We start from the raw sequence: 13,161 nt of genomic DNA on the forward strand, positions 1-13,161 counted from the left end.
AATATTCGTAGCATATCATGACGGAACATATTCCCCAAGAAAAAGTATATGAGGCTAATGTTTCAAGATATAAAATTTAATAAAAGTGAAGATTTGCAGAATTTTTTGCTAAATATCCTTCCACCACAAGAAATAGTTCTTCATAAATCTTGCTTCTTTGGGGATTTTTGAGCATTATTTTCATTGAATCTTGAATAATCTACATTGTTGAATTTTGATATGTTATAAAAATTGAATCATGATATATATTTTTGAAGTAAGAGGTTCTGCGTGAACTTTTCTGAAAAGCTGACGAGTGACATACCTTTAACTGAATTTTTTCAATCTCATCACAGATTTATTATTGTCAATTTTTTTAACATAGTGACCACTATATGTGTCGCTCCACTCCTCGGCAGACAATCTGAATTTCACTAAAAAGTTCGTTTAATAACAGTATCCAGGATCTATGTATTTTTAAATTCTCTGAATTTTGATTATATATATTGGTAGTACTTATCTTATAGACCTCTCAAAGAGTGTGGCCTTCACAGCTGGAATGAGTACTGCCAGCGATTCTTGGAACAGTGGAACATTAGTATTCGATAAGGTGATCAACAACGTGGGAGGAGGGTATAACCGTCACATCGGAATCTTCACTGCACCAGTAGAAGGGCATTATGTGTTCTATGTCAGTATCGTGAATAACAATAGACACTCTTTATATGTAGACATAGTGTTAAACGGATTTCGTCAAGTCCAAGCAATGGCCAACTCTTATAATATAAACGATCAATATGAGACAGGTACAAATCTTGTAATATTACACCTGCAGCAGGGAGACACTGTCTGGATACAATATCATCGTGGTGCTGGTTATTACAGCTACAATAACGCACCAGTAACAACGTTCTCTGGATTCCTTATTTAAACTTTCACGTTTCCATTAATATGTGTGGAAAGATAGAGTTACTGTTTGAAGTTAAATGTACATTTGTTCATATCTGGAATTTTCCATGAATACAAAGGACTGGAAAATTGAGGATTCCTTTCTACAGATGATTTAGCTGGTTATCAGGTGGGCGTGTCCCCATACCAAACCAGATTATACAAAAATAATGATGTGTTCCTTTTTGGTTATCAACCAATCAGAGGCAAGATTACAAACAAAATGAAGCTATTCAAACGAAATTGTTGAACATTCTGTAACATCAACTTATCTTTTAGTGACCTGTATAGGTTTAAAACTGTCCTTACGTTAGCATGCAATTGAATATCAAATTTGATTTGAACATATTTTATTACATCAACATCGTATACAGGTGATAGCGCAGCGAAGGGTTCAGACCCCATACACCTCCGACCAAGACCTGTGGGTAGCAGGGATGGGGTAATTTTTTTTAAAAAAGTAATTGTAATCAATTGAGTGTAATTAATTACATTTTTGAATAAATTGGAAGTAATTTGTATTTGAACATTGTTTCCATTACGTGTAATTAAATTGCTTACACTGAAAAATATCATATTATTTCAATTACTTTTTCAATTACATTCAATTAATTTATATAATATATTATTCATGATATATTGTAAACCACTACGTCCCTATTTTAGTCTCTTTTTTTAATTTTGTATAAAACATATTCTCAATCCTTCAATTATACAAATCTTAAAGTTTGATATTTTTATTTAAAATTTGTGATATATCTAAATTTTGTACCACCTCTCATAGATCTAGTCAGCCACGAAGCACTAATGAATTATATTTCAATTTTTAGTATGTGATGAATAATAAAGAAAAAGGATATGTGTGTCATTAATTTAGTCCTCTGTTGTTTGGAAGAGATAATTGCCCTCCAAATCACAGCCATAAATTGCATTCAAAACAAAACACCTCTGTAAGTAGGTATTTATTCCATAATTGATAGAAGACAAAGCCACTGGAGATAATTATTTCAATAAAAAATGCTCCTCTGGCATTAGACAAGTAAAAGTTTCAATTTGTTAATTATTTCAACATCCAAACAGATTTTTGTGAATGAATTTTGCATTTGAAAAATTCAAAAAGTTATGTTCTGTAAAAGTATTTTTTTTATGACGTAAACAGGTTTTACATTAATGGCAGTTTAGGATGTTCAGGTTACCTTCAAAGGAAGTAATTAATCTCATGGGTTACATTAATGTCTCATTTTACTATATTAGATTACCCACTTTTTAACTGATCTCAGATTAGTTCGTTAATGTTTTGTAAATTAAAGTTATAAAGTAAAGTACAAAGATATACAATGCCTATAGCATTTCTTGTATTGTTTGTGCAGAGTATGCGCTTACCGATATAAACAAATGAATGGTGTTCTGTATAATAATTGATTAAAATTTTCATAAAAGAATAAAAATGTAATTTGTAATTTAATTAATTACTTTTGCAAAGTAATTGTAGTTTAATTAATTACATGTCTTTGAAAGACTGTAATTTAATTGTAATTTAATTTAACAAAAAAGTTAAAGTAATTTAATTAATTTATTTTAATTTAATTACCCCATCCCTGATTGTAAGGGGGATAGCAGTGTGTTGCATTCATGGGAATTAACCGTTTTACAAAAGAATTAACAACTAAGACCTACATTTAATGATGCCTATAACTGTCTAAATAACATTTTGTTAAACAAAAGTTTACAATCAACTTCTGGTTTCCGGTTTTGTCGTGATTTCTTTTGTAAAAAGCGCTCCTGGAGTATTGTGTTAAAGTTTACGTCAGCTCCCTTTAAAGTTTTTGTTCAAGAACTCACACATCTTTTACTCATAAGGTACACTTACATGCTGAAAATTAGATCAATATACATGTATGGAAATGTACCATTTCAAAAAAATCATGGAAAAAAAGGTGATTTTGTAACCTATGTTTAGAACTACACGAGATGCACTACAGTAAGTCTTGCATGTAATTACAAGCTACATGCATTAAAATTAAGCAATTAAAATGATATGGAAAATCCTACTTAACCTACTTAAATGATTTAAATACTTCCTATCTTAAATGATCAATTGTTTTAAGATGTATTACAATAGCAAGAATTGAAATACGTGATTCTTGCACTATATAAATTAGATTGCATGTCGACAAGTTTTCATATCATGGGTTAAACCTGATTACCTACGGAAAATAAGTTCCGGGCAGAAATGTTTAAGAAAATGAAAAATATAGTAATTGTACGTTCGGTTTTTAGACTAAGTCTATTAGGATTGTTAATTATTGTTCATGTTGTTTGCTTCAACTTCATCACTGAACAGTCAAAGTATTGGAAATATTACTAACGATGCACTGGAAAATACAGATATCCTACGTCAGCTTTTAAATCAAGAAACCATTATTCGAATGGCCCTAGTACAAAATGTCAACTCTTTAATGAAAGACATGCTGATAATAAAGAACTCCATGCTCGTGTCGGAAACTACTATGGAAAAATTCAAACTGAAACCGAAAAGAAAATTTTCCACTGAGAATCAAAATTAGAAAAGCTGAGATCTGGATATAAAAATTCAAAGAACGATGATGCAAATGTTACAGTAAAATTGATTCCTTCTATAAATGGGACATTTCAAACGGTCCAGAACACAATTTTACAACTGGAAAAAAGTGATCAAACAAATGAACAGCATTTGGAGGAGATTAAAGGAAATTTTATTCCCTATGTTAATAGAACGTTTCAAACTGTCCAAAACTTAATTCTAGAATTTAAAAAAAGTCAGCAAAAATTGGACGAGCAATTGAAGGACAAAATGCATAAACAGTTTGCGAAACTTGATTCAGAGATAAAGATAATTAAAGCAAAGAAAGCAAATGCATCATCCATTGCAACTTTGGAGACATCTTTGTCATTCATTTCAACTCAACTTAAAAGTAAGTATTCTGTAAAATGTAGAATGATATATATTAACTTTAAATACATCATGCAAACGTGATAAACTGAAACTGTCAATTAAAACTCATAACCCCAATGATAACATTGAAAGAAAAGTTTATTTTACTCTAAAGAGTAGTATATTTCTGCTGCATAGGGCGAAATACGGTGAAAAGATAACTAAAAATGCAATTTGCAGGGTTCTCCACAATTGAAAATTTAACCATGGAGGAAGCTGCGTGAAGACAAAATGTGACCGAAAACACGAATGCGCGTTAGACTTTCTAATCTTCATTAATCAATAACTGGTTTTACAATTTGTAAACTTTACCATTGCAACACAAAACAATGGAATAACTAACTCTGTTTAAAGTTAAAAAAAAAAAGAATTAAAATTGGAAAGGATTTATCTGTATTTTACCTCACAAATGTACCAGAATTTGCCCAAAACTGTAGAAATCTTCCGAAGGAATTTAAAAAAAAATTGTTGATACATTAACCAGGGCAATATCATTCAGAAATTAATAATTGTAAGAATTGTTGTAGCCTGTTGTATGAAATGTTTTGATTAAATATGACTAAAACTGATGAATAGGTAGTATTTTTTTTAAGTAAACACACAAAGGAACAATTGGATAAGTGTCCTTTTTTTCTAAGCATTCTATTTTTCTAGATAATGCGTTTTTCACCAAGTTTTGTTTACTTCTCCACGTGCCCAGTGCTAAAACTAGCGCCACGCGACGTCTCATAACAACGGGAAGTAACTCTAAAAATAAGACGGCGATTGACACTTAGGTCCTATGCACATTTTATCGAAAACGATAATTTCTAGTTTAGTTTTATTGAAGTCGAGAGACATACATCTCATAGACATAACACATGTAATAATGAAATAAACATACATCTTAACACGTGCAATAATGGAATAAACATACAACGTACATGTGCAAAGCATATAATATTTCTGATAATCTATAAAATTGATAAAGATGCTGTTCTTGAGGCATTCGCTAATTGCAAAAATTTTCCTAAATTACATAATTCTTTTATATTCTGTGTACTGAGTAGCTGTACCAATTTGAAGACGCTTGGTCTTCGGGAGTAGTAGGATTTAATGTATTTTTGTCTTAATGTGTTGTAATGTGGACATTTTAACACAAAATGGAAGTCATCTTCTATGTTACCTAACTGACAGAGACTACATGTTCTGTTATTTCTCAAAGTTTTATTATATCTTCCTTGTTCAATCATTAAGTTATGCGCAGATAGTCTTAATCTGGTAATTGTTACTCTATATTTTAGATGTATTGGTTTACATAAATAAGACTGAAGGGTAAAATTATCTACCAGGTGTTGATAAATGAGACATTTTGGTGATTTACCTAAATCTGACATAATGTTTTGGATAAATTCGTCACACATTCTCTGATATAAAATATCAATTGTGTTACTATTTATACAATTGCTATCGAATAGTTCTACTAAACCAAGCCTATAAAATTCATTCTTAATATTTACAATCCAGTCATCATTATTTTCTAACCTTTCTGTAGACATGCTTGAAGAATGCAATTGTCACTATTTCTTAATTTTAGCCAGTATTTAAAGATTTTCTTTTTCCTGACCAATTCAAGAGGCAATTTACCTAATTCACAATATACCATACTGTTATATGTATTCTGTTATATGTATTCTGTCTAACTTTAAGTATTCTTTTACAAAATGAAAGATGTACTTTTTCTATATCTTTAGCTTTGTGCCATCCCCAAATTTCAGATGCATAACACAGTACAGGGCTAATATAAGTCTCAAACATATCTGATTGTGTTTTAACGTTAAAATTCAAATCTTTCATTCTATTCAAAACACTATACATGGCTTTTCTTCCCTGTGATGCAAAATGTTGTTGTGTTTTTGCAAATTTACCATTAAAATTAAACAACATACCAAGATAATTAAACTCATTAACTACTTCTACAGTATTCCCATCATATTCCCAGTGTTCGTTAGCTCTAATGTGTCCACTGTTTCTAAACACTAATATTTTTGTTTTTTCAACATTAACAGTTAAAAAATAAAGTTAAAGCTTGAAAAACATAGCATGGGAAATTGATTAAATACAGATGAATATGAATTTTTTACAGAGTATTTTTGGGCTAATATCATCAAGATTGCCGACGTTAAAAGAAACTACTTAGTTCCGACTGCCCTGGCTCGGATGCGTGTCTACTACGAGAATCGTTACTATGTCTTTGAATTCTTGTAAATCTTTTAATTATTATGTAGTGAAACGAACACAGTTAGAATTCAACAAAATAACGTGTAATACAAAAATACAGAGCCCCGTTAACAGTAGTTTATATAGTAGATAAGTTAACTACTCATACTGTCAAAACAGCTGGCCGACCGACCTTCAGTTCATGAATTCTCACGCTTCACGGCACATTCGCAACTGATCGACCGTGGGTAATTAGGCCTAGCACTATTACCTGTCCCCCGTGCGCTTGAGGGGGGTTCACACCACGTTGTATAAACACAATTAACTACTCAGATAGTATATTGCAGGTGTCATCTCTGAAAATGTTTTAAATTCTAAAATTTAACCATGGCGGGCGCGGATTTTAACCATGGCGCAGCAAATTTAACATGGCGCACACAAATTTAACCATGGCGCACCTCCATGGTAAAACCCCTTGTGGAGAACCCTGATTTGTATGTATGAGGGTTGTTCGAAAAGTTCGTTGACTTCTGTCATATCTTTTTTTATTTGACGTCATATGTTATCCAAATTAACAATAACTTCAAATGATTTGTATTATTTTTTTAAATATCACGATTTATTCAAACTTATCAAGATTTACAAAATGCAAAAATTGGGTCACGGTGCTTTTTAAAAATTTCTGGTGAGTTATATAACGAAAATTGACATCGTCTACTTACTTTTCGAACAACCCTCGTACATTGTATATGGAAGGATTTTTAAACTCGACGTGAAGTGACCCTTCGGATCAAGTTACTTTTATAATATATATATGTTTTTCTTGGCATAGAATTATTCCACCTTAAAGTTGAAGAATAACGTTTTACATTACGTCCATGCTGCCACTTATAAAATAGAAGCATTATCAAATTGAAAACTGGAGAAAAATATCTCAGGAGCCACTTCTAGGATAACTCCTTTCAGCATAAGAATATTACAATACTTATAATAATAGATATATTCAAGCAGATTGTTTGTATGTTCGTATGTTGTTTTACGTCTGATTTGAGAACTTTTCTTTCATAGAGAAATCACCATATATCGGTAAAAAAATTTCAAATTTATAACTTTACTCGACACCCTGGGTCATTGAACAGTGAGGGATCTTTATTGTTGCAAGATCGACAGTTTTTCAAGCGAAATAAAGTAATTCTGCTTGGTAGAACGCCCACTTTCTGATTGAAATGTTGTTTTTCGTTACTTATATTAAATAACCTTCACGGTAGCTCAGTTGTTAGATTCTAATGCTTATTTTTTCCAAAGTCTTAGCCCGGATTCAGATTCATATGAGCCTAAGAATAATTATTTTATATCCAAAATTTTGTGCATGCAGTAGAGGGGAGGAGATGTTGGAGATTGATAAAAGTGCCATTAGTTTTTTACTGAAATGAGCGCTTTGCATATTGATTTGAAAGTAGATTGCATTGGCATATTGATAAAAAAGTTTTCAATGCACAAAACATTTACTATTAAGGAGTACCTTTGACATAAATAAATATTTAAATAATATAAAGAGGTAATAGATTGAAGAAAAATAAATAAATGTACTGATAAAATTGTTTTGGGATACGACTTTTAGGCAAGAATTTTGCAGGAATCCACGTGCCCTTCGTTTCTCGATTGTGTTATATTAATAGAACCATGATTCATTATTAGCAATTACTGAACCTGTCTTGTTTAAGAATATCAAAGAAAAAATTCGATACGCCAAAGAAGCAATACAATGGAATTAATTTGTTATGTCCTCCAGCGCTAAAAATACTATTTTTATGTAAAATTGAGACATTAAAGTACATATTAATTTTCTGATAATTTTTATGCTATTTTGAAATTTCTGAATTATTGTTAACTGATTAACATTTCGTTACTTGTAGGCATGTCAAAGAGCGTGACGTTCACTGCTGGGGTGACGTCTGATAGCATTTCTTGGAACAGTGGGACATTAATATCCAATAAAGTTATTAATAACGTCGGAGGTGGGTATAACCCTCACACCGGGATCTTCACCGCACCCGTGTCAGGCGATTATGTGTTCTACGTCACTATCCAAAGTACCAGTAGAAGTGGTGTACGAGTAGATATTGTGTTAAATGGATATAGCAAAGTTCGAGCGATGGCTAGTTTTTATGACACTAATGATCGTTGGGAGACAGGTACCAACCTGGTAACATTACCTCTGAAGCAGGGGGACACGGTGTGGGTAAGGCATCACCATGGTACTGGTTATTTCACGTACAGCGACGCTCCCACCACCACGTTCTCTGGATTCCTTATTTTTAAAACTGTGAAGACTCTAAACTTTCAATGTCTGCGTATTGTATGGATACAACGTAATATGTCATATTGGTTACCACCTATTCTACGTAATTTCATGATGTGGGTGCCTATAAAACAATTTGACTTTCGATTCAAATGCACTCAACTGACGTAGTTTGTACATGTGTATTATAAAAGGGATGTATATTATTTGTATAAACTTAAATGTAATTTGCATTACTTATTTACCTCAATAAAATATTACTTTCAGCTTTAATATTTATTTTCTGTAAATTGTTGTTTAATAAGGTGCCTTTAACTGATGTATTAAATATGCATATTCACTCATATTAAACATGCATGAAGCTCATTTCTGCAAGCATATTTGTTTTAATATCAAGATTGCCACATCATGTGACAATTCTGCACAAAAATCTGTTCTTCTTATACATGGCAATGTAGTGTTCTAACCATATTACACTTGTTCATTACTTTTAAGTTCATAAAATAATTGTCAATCCCTGTCAAGAATATATTTTAACCTAAAAAAAATCGTCAGTATTAAGATTGTGCACCTTGACTTCACTACATTGATCCTTGATGCCTTAGCCTCTGTGAAGTGGATTTCTTGTCTACTATCTTTTACAAATACTAACTAAAACCTTGCTTTTTCGGAAGCGTAAAGGTATCTGTACTTGTTCAGTCCAGTCCAATACGAAAATTCGTAAGATTACGAAAAAGCGTAATATTACAAGTTATCGTAATATAAAACTTATATTACAATTTTTCGTAATGTAGTTAAATTACGAATACGTGTAATATAGCAGATTGTAAGAGACTATATTACGAGTTTTATCCAAGACAAATTCAAGCATTGCAAGAAATTGAGTGGTGGGTAGCAAAGTATGACGTCAGTAATATATCAGATTCCACGGCTACTGATAGCACGCGGTCAGTTTGGTCAGTTACGCCAATCAGAAAGCAAGGAAATTCAAGAAGAAAGTACCTCCAGCGATGGGTGAGTGGACAATTTCTTTTATTATTCTTTTATAGGAATTTTCCCAAGGATAAGACCAATTTTCCAGTAAATTTCAATATTCGCTTAAGCATGTCGCATTGGTCTATATCACCCGAACTCCCTTCTTTTCTTGCGAAGTCTACCCTAAAAATCACACCCTCGTCTCATAATTCAACTGTTCGTGCAATTCTTATTGAAATACACAGAATTCAAATCTCAGTAAGAGTCGTACAAGTTATCGCCCGTAACATCTCGTATTAAACGTCATACTTTACTACCCGCCACTCAATTTCTTGCAATGCTGGAATTTGTCTTGGATTACGAAAACTCGTAATATAGTCTCTTACATCTGCTATATTACGCGTATTCGTAAATTAACTACATTATGAAAAATTGTAATATAAGTTTTATATTACGATAACTTGTAATATTACGCTTTCTCGTAATCTTACGTTTTTTCGTAATATTACGAATTTTCGTATTGGACTGGACTGTTGTTGTGTTATAAAGTTATATATGGTCTTATATTTTATCGTAGACTTATCAACATATTACGTGTAAATAATCCTTATTTATACACATATTTTGCATTGTATTAAGATGTTTTTGAATATTAATTTAAAGTAACCCTTTTTTTATTCAATTGATTATATTGCTTTCAATTTTATAGACTTAAAAATTATATTGCATTCATGTTTATATCGATATAAATATAATTTATGAATATTTTCTTTAAAAAAGTCAGAAAATGGTGATTTTAAATTAACTTCACAGATTCCCTATCCTGCTTTCCATTTCTTGATTCATATTAACAGTTGTACACTGCCTGATTCTTTTTTGTCGATTTAAACCCGAGATCACCCTTAAATCTCAAGTTTGAAAACTACTTCTTATATTCACTTTCACTAAATAAATATACACCAAGACCCTCTTTCCCTGAATCACGTCAACAAACACTTTTTCTCACTTAGTCCTAGAACTACGACAGCGTATTAGTGCCACTTGCACACTTTACTTTATTTAAATTTCTACACTTTAATCTGTAAAATTTACACTTTAGTCAGTAAATTTTACACTTAAATCTGTAAAATTTACGCTTTAATCTGTAGAATTTACACTTTGGTCAGGAAATCTTACACTTTAATCTGTAAATTTTACACTTAAATCTGTAAAATTTACACTTTAATCTGTAAATTTTACACTTTAATCTGTAAATTTTGCACTCTAATCTGTAAATTTTACAGATTAAAGTGTAAAATTTACACTTTAATTTGTAAAATTTACACTTTAATCTGTAAATTTTACACTTTAATCTGTAAAATTTACACTTAAATCTGTAAAATTTACACTTTAATTTGTACATTTTACACTTTAAAGTGTAAATATTACACTTTAAAGTGTAAATTTTACACATTAATCTGTAAAATGTACACTTTAATCAGTAAATTTTACACATTAATCTGTGAAATTTACACTTTAAACTGTAATTTTACACTTTAATCTGTAAATTTTACAGATTCAAGTGTTAAGTTTACACTTTAATCTGTAGAATTTACACTTTAATCTGTAAATTTTACACTTTAAAGTGTAAATTTTACCCTTTAAAGTGTAGATTTTACACATTAATCTGTAAAATTTACACCTTAAAGTGTAAATTTTACACTTTAATCTGTGAAATTTACACTTTAATCTGTAATTTTACACTTTAATCTGTAAATTTTACACTTTATTTGTTTATTCACATAGTCAATTTAGCATCTTCACACAGCCTCAGTAACACATTTTTAAGCCAACAGACCAAGTTTCCTGCATGATAAAATTTAATTCTGATGTTTTATTTTAAAGTAAAACTTTTCTTTGAATATAAAGTTAAGAGCATATCAAACGCACATATTCCCGATCACAGGTTCTTGTGGACCCCCCCCCCCCCCCCAATATAGATTCCAGGGCCTGTAAGACTTTTTTCACATAAATGATATATGGATGACATAATTGTGATATAATCTATCGTATCAATTCAGAAAATTTGCTTTAACTAACATTTTATAAAAATTTCTACCCCACTCTCTATATATAAATTGATTTTTATATATAGAATGTAGGGTAGATTTTATACAACGTTTGCGTTGGGTAATTTTTCGATTTTTTCGTATAGATCTTATCGAAATAGAAAATATCGTATAGAATATTTTATATTATTATTCATGTGAAAAAAGTCTAACAGACCCTGGAATCTATATTAGTAGGGGGGGGGGGTCCTTAAGCACCTGTGATTGGGAATATGTGCATGTATGTTTGATATGCTCTTCACTTTATATTCAAAGAAAAGTTTTACTTTAAAATAAAACATCAGAATTAAATTTTATCATGCACGAAATATGGTCTGTTGGCTTAAAAATGTGTTACTGAGGATATGTGAAGATGCTAAATTACTATGTGAATAAACAAATAAAGTGTAAAATTTACAGATAAAAGTGAAAATTTACAGATTAAAGTGTAAAATTTACACTTTAATCTGTAAAATTTACAGATTAAAGTGTAAAATTTACAGATTAATGTGAAAAATTTACAGATTAAAGTGTAGAAATTAAAAAAAATGTAAAGTTTGCAAGTGGCACTAATACGCTTCCGTATAGAACAAAACTGATCAAACAAAACAGGAACATTACACTTCTAACAACGTGTCTGCTCAAAAGCTCTCAGACTTGTTGAAGACTAAGACCGTACACCCTCCAACAACTCAGCTCTCTACTGTTATTATACCCCCCACTTGAAAAGTAGGAGGGTATATAGTAATCGGGATTTCCGTCCGTTCATCTGTCCGTCCGTCCGTCTGTTACGCTTTGGGGTACCCATCTCTTATCCGCAACTCCTCTCATACCACTGAAGGAAATTTAAGGAAATTTCAAGGAATCTTTAATACATATTGCCATTGTGCACCTCCTATTTTACTTTTTGATCTGACATATATTTTGGATTTTCCAGAGCAAAACAAGGACACTACCAATTTATTCATATGAGAGGCGGAGGGTATCATTTAGTGAGCTCATTGCTCACAGTACTTGTAGTTTACAGAATGTGACAATTAAAATTCAAGACCAGGCACGTATATTAATAGTGGAGAAGGACTTTTCCTTATATTGCTGTAAATAGCTAGTTTCTCATGATAATACAGATTCTGTGTTTATTTTTTTCTATGGTTTTCATCTTGCAATGTATATAATTCTGTTTTTCATAGTATAAAAGCCTGGTTATTCTGTAATTCGAGGTCATTTGACTAACTTATTGATCAGGGTAGGGGAAAAGTACCCGAAGCTGAGTTGCTCAGGTTATTTTATTTATGATTAAAGGTCGTATTTAATTAAGTGAACTTGCTGAAGGGAGACCATTATCAGCAGATATTACAGAAAATCGCACTTCAGTTTGTCTAGTAAAATATCGCCAATTTACTAATGATAAAACAAATCATTACATTAACATCAAAAGCATTTCCTATTCTTTTCCACAGCTATTATAAGAGAAAAAACTATACTTTCCACGGTATAACAGATATATAATATCAACTAGAGGCTGTCATGAGACTATTATACCCGTACTGTTTGCCTATAAACTCTTCTTTCTAATGGATAATGAAGAACCAACAATAGTTTTTTTCTAACCCACATAAAATATATGAATTCATGTATCTAATTCAGGGGGAACGCACAGGAGAACTTGAAATCAATAGGCCACTAGTCTGAAATTT

The 13,161-nt window shown here is 31.2% G+C and overlaps 2 protein-coding genes across 2 annotated transcripts; both read left to right on the forward strand.

Annotated features, from left to right (window-relative positions):
* Positions 1-506: 506 nt before the first annotated feature.
* On the forward strand, positions 507-910 carry LOC134248622 (cerebellin-3-like; the record flags this gene model as incomplete). Its single annotated transcript, XM_062731033.1, has 1 exon — positions 507-910. A coding segment is annotated over one exon (404 nt), but the record flags the coding sequence as incomplete, so codon positions are not given.
* Positions 911-3,286: 2,376 nt separating this feature from the next.
* LOC134248618 (EMILIN-1-A-like) lies at positions 3,287-8,573 on the forward strand. Its single transcript, XM_062731028.1, has 2 exons — positions 3,287-3,881; positions 8,017-8,573. Exons 1-2 carry the CDS (start codon positions 3,761-3,763, stop codon positions 8,571-8,573), a joined length of 678 nt encoding a protein of 225 aa, XP_062587012.1. The 5' UTR covers positions 3,287-3,760.
* Positions 8,574-13,161: the final 4,588 nt, after the last annotated feature.

This window comes from Saccostrea cucullata, unplaced genomic scaffold (genome assembly GCF_032062105.1).
Source record: "Saccostrea cucullata isolate Sc308-1 unplaced genomic scaffold, CSIRO_AGI_Scuc_v1 ctg1805, whole genome shotgun sequence".
NCBI classification, from domain to species: Eukaryota; Metazoa; Mollusca; class Bivalvia; order Ostreida; family Ostreidae; genus Saccostrea; species Saccostrea cuccullata.

Bases quoted from the DNA above. Each gene is read 5' to 3' on its own strand.
- LOC134248618 (XM_062731028.1), top strand. From the start codon at position 3,761: ATGCATAAACAGTTTGCGAAACTTGATTCAGAGATAAAGATAATTAAA. The intron at 3,882-8,016 runs GTAAGTATTCTG...CGTTACTTGTAG, and splicing joins CATTTCAACTCAACTTAAAA to GCATGTCAAAGAGCGTGACG.